Source organism: Sabethes cyaneus, chromosome 1, assembly GCF_943734655.1.
Source record: "Sabethes cyaneus chromosome 1, idSabCyanKW18_F2, whole genome shotgun sequence".
Classification (NCBI taxonomy): Eukaryota; Metazoa; Arthropoda; class Insecta; order Diptera; family Culicidae; genus Sabethes; species Sabethes cyaneus.
Window position 1 is genome coordinate 155,011,219 of NC_071353.1, and position 15,845 is coordinate 155,027,063.

A 15,845-nucleotide genomic window follows, 5' to 3' on the forward strand; every position below is an offset into this window, starting at 1 on the left:
CATGCCAAAGTTGGTTCCATTTGCTTGATTAGTTCTCGAGTTATGAGGAAATTTGTATGGAAGCCCCCCCTCTTAAAGGGGAGAGAAGTTACAATTCCCCTTATAAAGAGGGAGGGGTCTCAATTTACCATAGAATAAATTCTTGTCACCGAAAACACCCACATGCCAAATTTGGTTCCATTTGCTGGATTAGCTCTCGAGTTATAAGGAAATTTGTATTTCGTTTGTATAGGAGCCCCCTCCCCTCTTAAAGTGGGGAGGGGTCCCAATTCATCATAGAAAAAAATTTTGTCTTCAAAAACACACACATGCCAAATTTGATTCCATTTGCTTGATTAGTTCTCGAGTTATGAGGAAATTGGTATTTCATTTGTACAGGAGCCCCCCCTATTAAAGTGAGGAGGGGTCCTAATTCAACATAGAAAATTTTCTTGCCCTCGAAAACCTTCACATGCCAAATTTGGTTCTATTTGCTTGATTAGTTCTCGAGTTATGGAGAAATTTGTATTTCATTTGTATTGGAGCCCCCCCTCTTAGTGGGGGGAGGGGTCTCTAACCATCACTTAAACCTTTCCTGGCCCCAAAAACCTCTACATGCAAATTTTCACGCCGATTGGTTCAGTAGTTTTGGATTCTATAAGGAACACAGGACAGACAGACAGAAATCCTTCTTTATAGGTATAGATTTTAACATTATTTTCAATATAGTACAAGGAAAATTTGAATTGCAATTCAAACAAAAGTGTATGAGATAATTTTTCATTCAAACGAATATGAAATTACTCAGAGTAATGTAATGTACTATTCCGTTTCAAGTTTACCCTCTATAGTATATGAAAATAGTCTAGAAGTATTTAGATATAAAATCGTTTGGAAAGAATAAGATGTATTCTTACACAAATCTAAGTGTAACAGTGTAGTTATCTTTCTTCTTCACTTTATAGTCTATTTCATCTCTATCTCAATATTTTCCTGATTTTCATTCCGTTATCGAAACTTGACCTTCTGTTTTTACACGATAAACTTCGCAGCCAGCTGTTAGAGTACAGGACAATTGCAGGGCAATTTGCTGCGACTATTGATTATTGACTCTAACAGCGCCTCCCAGCCGAGATTCGAATATACGACGACTAGTTTATTAGATCACCATCGTACCTCGAGGCCAACTGAGACGCTACCTCACCTACCTCGTCGTACAAGATTATCCGGATTTTAGACTCGATTAACCGGGTGAAGATTTTTTTTAAATGATCATCATTTAATCATGATCATGATCATTTAAATTATCATCAGTGAAAAAATTATAACAAAAGGATTTTTATGACTCAAATTATAAAATTACTCTTACCTTCAAGATGGTATGGGAAATAATTAAGAATCTACACAATGGGCTAGTGTCTTAATAATAACTATAAGAAGTTGTTTTCTTTGGAAAGGGTGTTTAGGTTACAGTTGCTATTTAACTAGTTTAGAAATTAGTTACTATTTTACTATTTACCATTTATTTATTTATGTGACTTAATTGCATTAAGTTCTTGCAAGTTTCGATTTAAAAGAATTAGTGACAAAAAGCAAACAATTCGGCACCAACTTTTCAAAAGGGCCAATCTGAAAAGTGTGAACAAACCGAGTGAGGGTTTTTTTTCCTATGCTAGTCCAGCAGAAAATAACTCTCACTCGGTTTGTTTACATTTTGCAGATTGACCCTTTTGAAAAGTTGGTGCCGAATTTTCTATGATCATACAATTTTCATGAATCGTGCAAAATGTTTAAAAAGGAACTGGGAATGTGTTCACGTGACTGAGACCAATAGATTAAGTGAGTTGGTGGAATTTTTCTGGCCTTCTTAGGAGTACCATTAATAGATGGTAAATGGATTTTTTACAGGCAGTTAACGTAGCTATAGAAAAAAAAATTGAGTGTTGAAGTTAACTATTTCTCATAGCCTTGTAGTAGTGAGACAATTCTGTACTATTTTGATATTATCTTAAAGCTGGTAGTCATTGGAATAACCTTCCCGAAGACCGCAACTTTCTAGATAGTCAGCAGCGCAAGATACAGCCTGTATATGAATATTACATATACACTAGCGCCACGTAGTGAGACAATTCTGCGCTATTTTCCATACCACTCGAAAGCTGGTAGTCATTTGAATAACCTTCCCGAAGACTGCAACTTGCTAGACGGTCAGCAGCGCAAGATACAGCCATTTACAACTCTCATGGATATAGGCCACTATGTTGCGGAACGTTTTCGGGATAACAGTGAAAATATATATGAAATCATAGTGGTCTATGTACATTGGTGTGAATAAATCGTTTATTTTGACAAAAGTTGGGATTTTTATGTATTCTCATGTTGAATCACTTTATACACTACACATTAGAACACTTGGTTGGGAGAAAATAATTGTATAGAATTTATTATAGAGTTTTTTAGATAATTGCGTCTCCTGTAAAATTAATTAAATGGTCAATAGACCATTATAATTCGGAGCGGCTCAATTATTACTGTGTATAATGACTGAATTACCTTTGTTTCAAGTTCTTTGACGAAGCACGTGCGTATCCGATATCGTATCGTTTGAGCACCGATACAGCCAAGTATCGAACCAAGCCGGGAATCGAAATATCACGGTAAAAGTATCGATCTTTTCTACCGACGACGCACTGCCGGTTTAATCTTTCATTTCTTTTGCGATTCTCGTTTGCACCGGTAAGCTCGTAAAACGTTCTGCCCATTTGCGAAGCAACGAAGTAATTGTGTTTACGAAGCACGTTATTAGTGACAAAAAATAGCAACAACATTGATTTGTTGGTTATTCAGTTGAACAAATCTTTGTGAATTAGTGCCAATGAAGATCGGGAAATCTGGACAATGCTAATAAAATTTCGAAAAGGTACGGACGGTAAGTTGAAGGAAAGAAGGAAGGTTTTTGTTGAAATAATTTTTAATTGAAGAGGTAAAATCTACGACAATTTCAAAGCATTGAAACACAACCAAGAAGGGTGTAAACGATCTGCATGCTACCTGTAAAGTTACTACCTAGGTTCTTTCAAAGATCAGTCGTATTTTTGTGGAACAAAAACTACCAAAAAGCTGACACATTACTTGTTCATACTGCAGCTATCAAATGATGCCTTTCCTTTACATTTCGCAGCCCGCGCAGATTCACAGCAACTCTCTTATAACGTATTCTGGTATCATGGAACGACGGCTGCACATAAACGAGCTGCCGAACGAGGTGCTGCAGATGATTTTTGCTTTCCTGCCCCGACTGAAGGAGCGCAGTACACTTTCCCTCGTATGCCCTCGTTGGGACGATCTGGCATTCGACGCTCGATTTTTGAATCGCATTCAGTTGCGACTGGGACGAGCCCACTCCAGGTTTCGGTACCATAAGGTCTCACGACGCTATCGAACGCTCGTAATCGGAACGGGCTACTTTTGTTCCTTTTGTGAAGGTGAAATGGACATAATACTGTCTGTTGCTACGCAACTCGGACCGGTACTCGAAGAATTAGTATCCGGCGTCTTATCAACTAAAGTTTTACTCAAAATTCTCTCAAAAAGTCCACGTCTTAAGAAGGTAAAACTTTATCGTTTAAAAGACTGCCCCTTGCCTATTCTGAGGGATTTGGAAGAACTAGAAATCGTAGATGGTGCACATACTGACATTGTTCGCCTAGCTCCAAATCTCCGAAAGCTTTGCGTTCACTCTAACTTACATTTTGCACGAGCGGTCATTGAGGAGTTACCATTGGAGCATCTGGCATGCAATTTGCCAATGAACGACAATCATCATTTCAGATATTTGTCAAAAGAAACTAAACTTACAACGGTTGTACTGTTTAACAGTGTTATTGTGCAGGAAGATTTAGTACAACTATGCAAATCATGCCCGCTGTTGATAAAATTATGGCTCAATACCAAGGAGATCACCTCATTGCATTGTTTGGCAACTCTGAAGCACCTTAAGGTATGTGTTGATTTTTATGTTTCAAACTTTATTAAAAAAAACATTTAATTTCAGCTCATTAGTTTGGAAATTGAGGGCACATTAAACACTGAAAGTGATCTTGTTTTGCCAAACATTAAAATGCTTGTTTTGTGCACGGATAGGCCACTTCATTTGAGCGATGATATGCGTCGCGTGTTTCCTAGCGTTCAGTTCTTGCGATTGAATGCCCTGCGAATCTCCTACAGCCAGGAGTTCCAGATCGGGGAGGCTTTTCCTCGGCTGATAAGACTGGAGCTTAATTCGTTAATCTACGATAAGCATCTGGAGCTTATAATTGAGAAGTTGACGCAACTGGCTATGCTACGTGAACTTGTTGTAGGCGTTGTGACATTCAAGGAACTACCCATCAGAAGTCGGCAACAGCTGAAACGGAGTAAGGTAGCATATTTCAGTAAGATGATAGACTTGTTTGATTCCTTTTGAAGGTAAATAAGTAATTTAAACGTTAAATTAACTGAGAAAATGCTAGGTGTTCTGTTGATTAACTGCAAATAAATAAATAAAGGAAATAAAACGAGTTAAAACTCAAATTTGTTCTCCCTCAATGAACTGATCCGTGGAAAGATTCCTGAAAAACAAACTGCATCTACGCTCGCAGTCCTGCTCTGCTGCCCCCATTAGCAATAGGCCATTCATTAGAGTAAAATAGGACACCACACGAACCGTTGCTTTTCAGAAGATGGCGCTTTCCTAGGGGCAGTAAAATCAAAATTTCTCACTTATCTATTTTGACCTACCTGAAAAACAACCACTAATCACGTTTTATTTATGGTACAGTGACTGTTATATTTAATCTTCATGACTTCTGCCTACTTTTGATAAAAAAAAAACAAACTTCCCATACCGCGCTCTCCATAGCATCTTACTATCACTCGTCCGTTAAAAAAATCGATCGACGACTTTTTGAGTTACGCCCTTTTGAAGTTTTAAAAGGCAGACTGCTCATATAAAGTAAATAAAAATCTTCAATGACACTTCCAAACTAAGCGTAAAGCATAGCCGGTATTGAGTTTTTATGCAACATATGCCCATTGCCGACCATTTTAGGAATTTTACGCTGTATCGGGACTAACCGGAAATGTTCCGGATAAAGTTATCGCTGTGGGAAATAGCCAGTGTCGAACATGAACAAATACTTATCATGCGACACCTCAAATTACGCCAGAATTTAAAAACTAAATCACTGACAGTCAGATCAACTACCTAGCACCACGTTGGTTAAATATGGACAAGTTCCGGGGACTTCCGGGAACACCCAGCCAAGTGGCCAATTTCGTCCATGAACAAAATCCTATCGTGCGATACCTTAAATGACACTAGAATTCAACAACTAGATCAATGGAAGCCAAATCTACTATATATGGTTAGATTTGGTAATATCTGGACATATTTGGGGGACCCCGGGCACCCCTGGAAAGTCAATAACACAATTTGGTACATTTTTGATTGGCTTTGGCTTTAATTTGATTCGGCTTACTTGGATCTATTTTAAAAGTTTTAGTGTGATTCAGGGTGTCGTATGATAAGTTTTTGTTCAAGTTCTAAATTGGCGACCAACATTTGAAACAGGCGGATAAGCCAACTGTCAAACAGAACGAGTGAGAGTTCATTTTCCTATGCTGCTCCTACAAAAAGTAACCCTCGCTCGGTCTGTTTGATGTATGTATCATCGTCGTCTATCTTACGCAACTGCCGACCAATGAGTTTAATCTAACTTATTTTTCTACCAGGACGACGTAACTGTAGCAGTAAACATCAATAACAATAACAGCAAAATCTTACTGATACTTAGTGATATTAACGGGAAACTACTGTTTTACCTGACTCACTGCGAATATGCGTATTATTGAAATAAAACGTAACCATATACGTTTTATTCGTTTATAACGCATATTCGCAGTGAGTCAGGCAACACAGTAGCAGTCATTGACTTTTCGTCGGAGAGCCCAATTTCGGAAGCAGTTTTTGGGCCCAAAAGTGGTGTTCTGTTTATAGAAATGTATTCACTGCATTCTTCTTCCCAATCTGAACACTGCGAATATATTTTCATGAGCAAAATTTTTGTTTCAAACAAAAAAACTGCTTTTGAAATTTGCAGAATCGATGACTACTGATTTCACCTTAAGTCGTATATGAATAAAAATGAGCATTTACTCAGATTGGCTAAATTCGAGCAGTCGAGTAGTCGCGAAAAGTATTCCCAAGTAACCAGAAGTTCGAATATTACTTGACACGCGAACTCGAAAGTTCACAATTAGTTCAAATTCAGTCCCGTGGAACTTTCTTGCTGATTAGTAGTGTATATCAAGTATACGTGGAACTAAATGCTTTAAGAAGTGCTGTGAGTACTTCATAGATACTTCAAAGCTATTAGGATGCTATATGAAGTTTTGAAGTAACTTTAGTTGCTAACAAGTTCTGCGTGCTGCTTTTTGTTTACATTTCTGGTGATCAAACCAGCAGAACCTAAAACTATTTTAGATTAATTATTTTTATTTCACTCGAATTAATTTAAATCTCGCTCATTTCTAGTTACAAATATTAATTAGAATGCAATGCTCTTCATTATTGTGTTGTGTTGTGTAGCATATGCTGTCGGTATCTCACTACTTACCTGGCTCCAAACTTAATGTTCTATAATTAACTCGCGCTGCATTAGGCTGCTGCAAGTTCTAAAACGAACTTTTACTTAAGAACAACTCATTGGCAAAATTCACATCGCTTGTATACGACAAAGGTGACGCAGTGGATCGGTATAGGTTTGCAACGCGGAACACCCGGGTTCAAACCCAACAGCAGGCAAATGCAACGAATATAGAAGTTAGGTAGAAGTATAAAAATAGAACATAGAAGTGCTGCTAAATTTCAGTTTTTTCTTAGTTTTTGACAGTTTATTTCGAAGCTGCTTAGCGTTCTATGCAGCGAACCCAAGACAGCTTGAAAGTTCGGTTAATTACTTAAAAGTGACGCTGCTTAGCAAGTTATAGATTAATATACATAAAGCTGGTTTAACCCTCGTTAGACACCATTATTCGAACTCTTGGTTACTTGAGATTTGCTCAAGTTGATATGATAAAAGACTTTGCTCTGATAGCTATTTTCTCCGTGGTAGAGTTTACTTTTCGAACATCGGATTCCGTATGAATAAAACAAGTTACTCGGAGTAAATTCTCAGCAAATTCTGAGTAAAGCTCATGAAATCTATGAATCTATGGAGCATGCTCTATGGAGTGAAGTTTTCTAGAATGGTTAAATTTTGCAGGTAAATAACGATATTGTCATTTTTTGGTATTTCTTGTGCAAAATAAAGGAAAAGTGATCTGCTTTAGCTTTTCGATTAGAACTGTCGTCTAAATGAAACTATGTGCACATTCGGTAATAATTCGATCGCCTTTCTGTATCTTAAGCGGAACTTCTGCAGGCGTGCCATCTTACCGGGCATTTCATCTCTAGCCAACATTATTGCAGGTTACAAGAAAAGGTTACATCAAAACCTTACTACAAAACTGTTATTTTTGTAGAACTGCAAACTATAAAACCTAAATTTTATATTTTAAATTTTAATTTTTGCCAGGAAGAAACAGGAGGATCGAGCTCCACCGAAAGTAGTCAGGAAAAAGAGGAGCAAAGGCGATGCCATTATCCTCAAAACTGCAGGGCTGAAATATTCGGAAGTTTCGAAGGCCATGCGAGGGGATGATTAGTGGAAGAGTCTTGGCGCGGATGTGCGGAGTATCCGCCGGTCTCGCACGGGCGACATGATCCTTGAGCTCAAAAAGAATGCCGCTGAAATGGGTTCTGCCTACAAAGTGCTGTCCGCTTTTACACAGGTCTCGTCATCCATAACGTAGCAGTGTGGTTTTGTCAGCTTTTGATCGTATAACTTCCGGGCACGGCTTTTCGCGACCGTATCCTATTTTTCGTCACGGTTTGAGACCTTCTGTACCTTGAATGTACGGAATCCAGCTCCAGTCCAATTAAACGGCAGCGATCCGGGTAAGGGGGAAGATTGGTAGAATCTCGCCAGGGTAAATCGCGCTGGTGCGGGGCCCAAAACCTGAAATACATTTTCCAGTATCGGACGTACAAGAGAGCAGTACAGGACTTTCAGGCAATGAGGATCCTCGAAGTCCCGTCCTATTCTAGCGATGCACCCTAGTTGTCTACTTGCTTTAGATACGATCGCCGTGCGGAGCCTGTTGAACATCAGCTTTCTGTCAAGAATGACGCCAAGATCATCAAAATGATTCACTCTGTTTAAAGCTTGCCCATTAATAGCTGTACTGACTCGAAGACACCCTTTAAGTGTTCCTCGTCAATTAAAATACATATATCGAATACATGAAGTATACTAATTTAAGATAAGTTAAGCTGTTAAGTCGACCTTTATGTCGATACTTAAGTTTTGTTTGCATCAATATAAGCATGAAATCTACGTAGCTTTTATTCTAAGTTCTAGTTCAGTATCTTTAAGACATATTTGCAGCATACTAATAATAAGGACCCTAAAATGGCCTTGAAAGAAATCATGCGCGACCAAATAAGCTAAGAAAATATTCTTGAGGATGTGAATGAAGTTTCTTGTCTACACATTTGGTGATTCGGGCATTTCTACGGCACGCTTGTTTCATCTGCTTTCGATTTGTGTAGAAAATGTTCAAGTGAAATCGTTGTTTGAAGAGAAAAGTAGTCAATTTCACCACTCGTTCGTAGAACTTAATCTCCAACGTTTTGCCACCTAGATTGTTACCGAAACTAATAAACAAAATTATGGGCTCTATTCTGTAAGTCACGTCGAGCAACTCGGCTCGACTCAGTCACTGTCGAGTGTCGAGTGCAAGAAGAACGGGCAGCATAGCGGCTCAATGCACGACCAAAACAAAGCTAGCTCAGGCGTCACTTGCTAACCGTTTAGTCACTAGCTTTTTGGCGGTGGACTCAGTCGAGTTACTCGACAAAATCGGGTCGCCTGTGACTTACATAATACCAAAAGTCGACTAATCGAGCAAAGTGACACTCGACGTGACTTACAGAATAGGGCCCTATATTTTCAGCACAGACTAACAGACGTAACACTGAAGCCTCATTCCATCGTCAATAAAAACGATCATTTCAAATTTTCACTTAAGCCAAGACTCAAACAATAGTCGCTGTGCGAGAACGCCGCTCACCTGCGCTGGCGCTGATGTCAGATATAAGATTTTGCATGGTGACGTCACGAATGAACCGGAATGAACGCAATTCACCCATTTGACATCCACTCGTGGTTTGTTTACTATTTGTTAGGCGAACGCGATATGCATAAATTGGAGTTAAACGTTTTAAAAGCATATTATCCAGCAGTGTCGCCCTCCAAACTACTCGGAATGGCAGTTTTTGTGTTTTTCTGACTTGCCGTTAAGGACTTCAGCAATATTCAGTTTCAACATGTTAACCCATGATTCAAGTCCATGTAAACAAACCACTGATAGACGTCAAAGAAGTGAGGTTATGCTCGCCCGTGCAAAACCTTATTATACAAGTAAATTTATAGCATTGCGAAATTTATAGCAACTTACTCTGCGCAGCGCGAAGACTGCACCAGGTGATGCTACTGTGTTACCTGACTCACTGCGAATATGCGTTGTGTTCGCGGGATCGTGTTGGTTCGAAATGTTTCGAAAAATATCGCCCTTGTGTCGAAAATATCGTTAATTTTGATCACTAAAAATAACGTGCTTAAACGTTATATTTCATGTGCCAGTAGTACGCAATAATTGTATTGTGAAACTGAATTGTTATTAATGCAACTTTTTACAAATTAAATGCAATATCAAAAGCACAACTTATAAAAAATCGTTTGTTATCGATATTAACTGCATATGCGTTATAAACGAATAAAACGTATGGTTACGTTTTATTTCAATAATACGCATATTCGCAGTGAGTCAGGTAAAACAGTAGTGTTTTTTTTTTCAAGTTTTAGGGGTGTCAATGAAACGATGTTTTGTTAGAAAATTTGTTCGAAGTGTTACGTCTGTTAGTCTGTGTTAATACCGTGGACCCCCGTTGCTTGCAACTGCCAACTGAATCAAACCACCAAAACAATAACAAAGAACAGGGTAGCCAGCTCACACAAGCTCCAGCATATTTAGGGTTACCAGTTGCTCAAATTAAAAGCTAACTCCGTTAGTTTGCATGAGGAATCGTTCAAACGAACGGGGATCCACTGTACTGCTTCAAAAAACAGTATATTTGGGACACCGATTTAACGCGAATTCACCGAAACCCTAGTTACCAATAGTCAGCATATATTTCAGGGAACATTTGTCGGTTATTTTGACTATTAGTTGCTTTAAAATGATGAATAATATTAGAAAAAATGATATTGCTGATTGCAAGGAAAATTGTACCATGCAAAGTGCGATATGGCCAAGGGGTCGGTCACTCGGCACAGCCGTTTTTATGTTAGGCGACTTGAAACGAACCGAACTGTGCCGATGCTGTACCGAAAGTGCCGAACTACAAGATTTGTTAAATTCGTTAAAATCTGATAGATCTGGCAACCGTGCGAGATGATTTTGACAACTGGCAGTGCTCCCATTTCATATGTAAAATTGAACCGGAGGTGTGTAAAGCCCTATAAATGTTATTTTTATAAGGCTTTAGAGGTGTGCCGTTTGATATCTTTGCAGTGCCGGGGCACTATGTGCTGAGTGTCCGACCCCTTGGGTGGTAAACTAGTTTATAAACTTCGGGTCGTTCCCAGATAACACAAAATCGTAATAGAAAGTTCACATTAAATCGTTTTCATGTCAATTTCACATTGGAATTGTATAATGATTAGAGTATGTCAAATCGAAGTGAACAATAAGTTGTTTTGCAGTCGTGCGTGTCTTCATATACAATTCATGACTGTGAATTATAAAGCAGTATAGACGATTGCAATATTTGATTACATCCTAATCATATATTCAGGAGTATTTAGTTGCGTGTTATAAAAACTACGCAAAATAGAATTACAAATAATTGCCGAAATTTTCGCACGTATATCGCCTCCACTTTGGTACATATATGTTCTTATATGGCGCGAAATATAACTTTTTCGTTCAGATATGATTTCGTATATCTCAGTTGCAATCGAGATATATAAACCAAATGGTTTACTGGGTTGATGACGTCGGATAACAACTGCAGCAGAGAAACACACCTCACCATTCTTGCCGCAAGTCGTGCTTACTACGGATTCTACAAGACCATAAAATTTGACCAACTTCAACCCTGTATCAAATGTACCATGTACAAAGCGCAAATAAGACCGATAGTCTACGGGCACGAAATATGGACAATGCTCGACGGAGACTTGAAAGCGCTGCAACGGCCATGGCAACGTTTGGACGTTGTGTGCTTAGGATCATCTTTGGTGGTGTATGTGAGTACGGTGTATGGAGAAAAAACATAAACCATAAGCTGGCGCAGCTTTTCGGCGAACCCAGTATTCAGAAAGTTGCTGAGGCTGGAAGGGTACAATGGGCGAGACATGCCGGAAAACAATCCCGTAAAAATGATGTTTGCCTCGAATTCGATTGGTTCCAGGCGCAGAGGTACGCAGCGTGCTCGACGGTTAGACCAAATGGACTCCATTTAATGGAGCAAGTCCTGGAAAGTGTGGGACATTCGAGAAATTGGAGACGGGCAGCCATGGACCGAGTTTGTTGGCGGAACATTGTTATGCAGGTGAAATCCTAATGGACATCGCATTAGGATAAGCAAGGTTATTAATTAGGATAAGTATTTTAGTTTCTCTAGCTTTTACTATATAAAGGTATCGATACAAATATCGGCGTTTTAGCATCGATACTGGCCGGTATCGGGACGCTCAGTATCGATCCAAAATATCGATGTATCGGCCCAAAAGTATCGATTTTTTCGATACAGATACAGTATCGCCCAATGCTAGTTTGTAAATAATGGTCTATATTGCTTGAGCTTAGGAAAAAGTTTAAAAAAATTGTAAAGGGCAAGTCATTCGATGAAAAAATCTTGTCAATCTGGATTGTTACGATGCCGTCCGCCAATCTGCACATCAACGATTTGCCCGGTGAAGTGTTGCAGCGCATTTTTTATTTTGTTCCCCGAACATCACTTACCATGGTATGTCGTCGGTGGAATCAACTGGCTTTCGATCCCGTCATATTGAGTCACTTGCGTGTGAAGTTTGTACTGAATGAGACTGACCCGCAGAAGCGGGTAACTAAGTTCACGCGACCCTACAGTGCGTTGGCCGTGACATGTCACTATCCTGCCGCTTTCAATGAGAAGGAAATCGAGCAAATACTAGCCACTGTTGAGATACTTGGACCTTCTCTGAGGCAATTTAGTTGCGCTGGATGGATTTCACCAGCCAGATTGGTGTTTGCGTTGCTTTCAAAATTTCCGCACCTTGAGAGGATTAGACTGGGACCAAGCGTGGAGGTGGTACCAAATGATCAGATACCGGTTTTGAAAAATTTAACAGAATTAGAGCTCACTGGTCAGCTGTTCTTTGACGTTAGTCTGCTTGCGCCGAATTTGCGTAGACTCCGTGCTAACGGCAGCCAATACAATCTACCGCAACTTATTCAGACAACGTCGATGCAGCATTTGCACTTAACCTTGGCTCGCTGCAGTAAACCCATGCGCATACCTACCATGCGGTGGATGACAAGCGTAACCAGCATCACAGCGGTCGTGCTGTTCGGTCGTCGAATCCGGCAAGGCAGCCTTGAGCAGCTCTGTAAATGGTGTCCAATGTTAACGAAACTACGCTACAATGCCGCCCGGACCAGCTCGTTGCGATGCTTGGCCAGTCTGAAGCATCTTAAGGTTTTCTTTCTTGTAAAAATGCGAGCTTTGAGCACAATGTTCTTTTAGTTTTGTTTGCTCATTACAGACACTTGGTTTGGAAAATTATCATCACGACTTAATTGTGGACAATCGAAGGTCGACTGTCGACGACGAATTGCCAAGCGTGGAAACGCTTGTGCTGTGTTCTTTACAGACGCTGGATTGGGACGGTTCGATGCGGCGTACATTTCCGAATGTAACCACGCTCCGATTGGATCGGCTAGATAATGCAAGCATCGTGATTGGTGACGGGTTTCGACAGCTGACCAAACTAGAACTCAGGATGTAGTGGTCGATTTGCTGCAGGCACTAGGACCTAGCTTAAGTGAGCTTGTTTTGGATGAAGTAGAGCTGCTAGATGTGTATCTATTTCCTTTGAATGTGCTACGACGATTGACGATGGTGAGAAGTTCGATACAAGTGACCAACGACCAAAGGGACAAATTGTTTCCACGTTTGGAGGTAATCGAGTTTTCAAGAGCCAGTTTCAATATCATCAATCTGCAGAAAGATTGCTTGGCAGAGAAAATTACCCGTCATTGCAATGTGTTTCAGTTTGGTGGTGTTTCAAAAAGATAAATATGCTAAAGAACGTTAGTCCAACATTTATTCTACGTCAAATATATCGTTACTGCCATGCCTGAGATAGCGCCTAACCGCACAGCTCGAGGGCAGCAGTCCGGCTCCGATGCATCGCGAAGAACCGTATAGATTCACGAACTGCAAACTGGGGAGATTTTTCACCATCTCACCGGTCACCTCTAGTTCAGTGTTTTTCAGCGTCAAACATTGCACTGCATTCATTGGTGGTAAGCTGCTACCCGTCAGCTGGGGTAATTTACCTACGATAAGTTCACGCAAATCAGCCATTCCTTCCAGCTGATCAAGGTACGATTTAGTGCGGCAAAGTGAAAACTCTAAGGTTTTGAGCCGTGGAAAACCATCGCAGACCTTTCCCGTTGCTGCCGTCAAATCCCATCCTTTGTAAAAGTACTCAAATTTCAAGTAGCGAACGTTGGGAAACACGCGCTGCATAGAGCTGTCGAAATGCAAATTCTCCCGTATCGTGAATTCGACTATTTCAACGTTGGGCAAGCAAGCATCTTTGCTTGCAAACAGTGCATTATTCACATTGTACAAGGAAAGAACCTGTAGCGAAAACATAACTGTTATGAAAAGACCAAAAACAGCTTTAAAAGATTCACCTTAAGATGCGTTAGACTGGCCAAGCATCGTAGTGATGCGATCTTTGTGACAGTTAGTCGCAGCTTGCTCAACAATGGACAGAACTTACACAGTTGCTCTAAGCCTTTTTGGTCAATAGGGCTAAAAAACAGGTCAACCGACGTAAGCTTGGTTACTTCGGTACAATTTTGAAATATATCAACGTATATGACTGCGAAATCCACTCGCAGATGCTCTAAAGGCAATTTCTGAATGACCATCAGCAAGGTATCAAGTTCGCTCCAGGTTTCAAGCCTACGTAAATTCGGAGCCAGACGATTGATGTTCACCCTCGTTATACCGGTAACGATCAGTTCGTCCAAATTCTCCAGGACCGGTAGTTCTGCATCCGGTATGTTCCAGTCGGAGTCAAGTTGAAACTTCCTAACGCTCGGACATATGGCGAGAAGTTTCAGCGCCAGAAAGTCTGGCGATGCCGATGAGTCAATACACACGAGCTCCTCCAGGGAGGTGCTGGGTTTCTCGAACCGTGTCAGTATTCGTTCGATTTGCTCGTCATCCAAGCTTGCACTAAGCTGAACGTGTAGGGATACGCTACGGTAGTATCGGGAAATTTTATGCAGTTTCTCCACGTTATCCTCGTCGAGCAATAGTTTCAGCCGGATATGGCTTAAATAGTTGTAGTTGAAAGCCAGGTCATTCCATCGTCGACACACCAAGGAAAGCGGATTGCGGTCCTTCAGGTGCGGTAGAAAAGCGAAAATGTGCAGCAGCATTTCGCTGGGCAGATCGTTGATATGTAGCTCGCGAGAGTCCATGGTTTAGGTGGTCCTAATTCTTTAAAACGTTACCCTTTAACTTCATTTTCTATTATAATATTATGGTCGTACTTACAACGTTGCCTTACCGATTTTAAATTGACGGTAGAAATAATGCAGTAAATCGAACCATTAATAATTTATCGCTTCCGTTGTTTGCTCTTTACTTTTTTACAAAAATATAATTATTGGATAATCGAACAGTGCCAGACTGTTTGTCTCGGACTCTCGGTTCATGTTTACTGTAGAGTGACTATATACAGAGTGGCGACAAGTCATCCCAAATGTATGCAATGCGGTATTTCCAAGGTTTTTCTTTCTCTTTCCTGCATACGCGTTGGATAGGTCGTTTGCTCGATTGGAATGACACTGACAGATAATTATCATTCCAATTTTGACATTGTCGCCACTCTGTATATACCCAATAGAAAATTTTGACAGATGCTGTTTTAGGCATCTATCGACGAAATAGGATGCCGAAGAAATCAACCTATTAATCAACCGACTTCGTCGGATCGCGTTGGGTGGTTGTCTCCGTCACCCGACGCATTGGTATATTTAATCTGTTACCGTCGGGTAACGATTAAATCAGATGATGATCGGTTTACTCTGTACAGAATGATGTTTTGACAGCTAAGTCTGATTGATTTTTGAACAAGGCCAGTTTACTTCTAATTTACTTGTTCTTTATTTGAATAGCTAGGTAAGTATCCTTTACATAAAAAGATAGCTGCATTGAATTTGTAACTTATTATCGCTATGTTAGTTGGAATTTCGCACTGAAAATTATCGTGCGACTATTTTTTCCTATCGGATTGTGGAGCCACACAACGGAGATAGAGGTTAGGTTCAGTAACAAGCTGCTCTTGACTCGGTTTATATCTTCCTTAAAGGAACTCCGTCCGGATCTGCGTCGCCGTCAATGAGGCATGGAATCGAAAAGGTCTTGCGACAAG

At 40.2% G+C, this 15,845-nt stretch overlaps 3 protein-coding genes across 4 annotated transcripts; 2 read left to right on the top strand and 1 right to left on the bottom strand.

Annotated features, from left to right (window-relative positions):
* The first annotated feature begins 3,391 nt into the window (after positions 1-3,391).
* Positions 3,392-4,530, top strand: LOC128732579 (uncharacterized). Its single transcript, XM_053825861.1, has 2 exons — positions 3,392-3,979; positions 4,034-4,530. Exons 1-2 carry the CDS (start codon positions 3,470-3,472, stop codon positions 4,442-4,444), a joined length of 921 nt encoding a protein of 306 aa, XP_053681836.1. The 5' UTR covers positions 3,392-3,469; the 3' UTR covers positions 4,445-4,530.
* Positions 4,531-11,989: 7,459 nt separating this feature from the next.
* On the top strand, positions 11,990-13,525 carry LOC128742683 (uncharacterized). The gene is made up of 2 exons (XM_053839122.1): positions 11,990-12,865; positions 12,933-13,525. Exons 1-2 carry the CDS (start codon positions 12,065-12,067, stop codon positions 13,173-13,175), a joined length of 1,044 nt encoding a protein of 347 aa, XP_053695097.1. The 5' UTR covers positions 11,990-12,064; the 3' UTR covers positions 13,176-13,525.
* LOC128742669 (uncharacterized) lies at positions 13,485-15,114 on the bottom strand. 2 transcript variants are annotated; one of them, XM_053839110.1, is made up of 3 exons: positions 14,979-15,114; positions 14,092-14,908; positions 13,485-14,035 (listed from the first exon to the last, which is right to left on the bottom strand). In XM_053839110.1, exons 2-3 carry the CDS (start codon positions 14,887-14,889, stop codon positions 13,493-13,495), a joined length of 1,341 nt encoding a protein of 446 aa, XP_053695085.1. In that variant the 5' UTR covers positions 14,890-14,908; positions 14,979-15,114; the 3' UTR covers positions 13,485-13,492. The 2 variants fall into 2 exon arrangements, with proteins under 2 accessions (XP_053695085.1, XP_053695076.1); XM_053839101.1 differs by having other exon boundaries at positions 14,966-15,114.
* Between the last annotated feature and the right edge of the window lie 731 nt (positions 15,115-15,845).

Bases quoted from the DNA above. Each gene is read 5' to 3' on its own strand.
- LOC128732579 (XM_053825861.1), top strand. From the start codon at position 3,470: ATGGACATAATACTGTCTGTTGCTACGCAACTCGGACCGGTACTCGAA. The intron at 3,980-4,033 runs GTATGTGTTGAT...ATTTAATTTCAG, and splicing joins CAACTCTGAAGCACCTTAAG to CTCATTAGTTTGGAAATTGA.
- LOC128742683 (XM_053839122.1), top strand. From the start codon at position 12,065: ATGCCGTCCGCCAATCTGCACATCAACGATTTGCCCGGTGAAGTGTTG. The intron at 12,866-12,932 runs GTTTTCTTTCTT...TGCTCATTACAG, and splicing joins CCAGTCTGAAGCATCTTAAG to ACACTTGGTTTGGAAAATTA.
- LOC128742669 (XM_053839110.1), bottom strand. From the start codon at position 14,889: ATGGACTCTCGCGAGCTACATATCAACGATCTGCCCAGCGAAATGCTG. The intron at 14,036-14,091 runs GTGAATCTTTTA...TTTTCGCTACAG, and splicing joins CCAGTCTAACGCATCTTAAG to GTTCTTTCCTTGTACAATGT.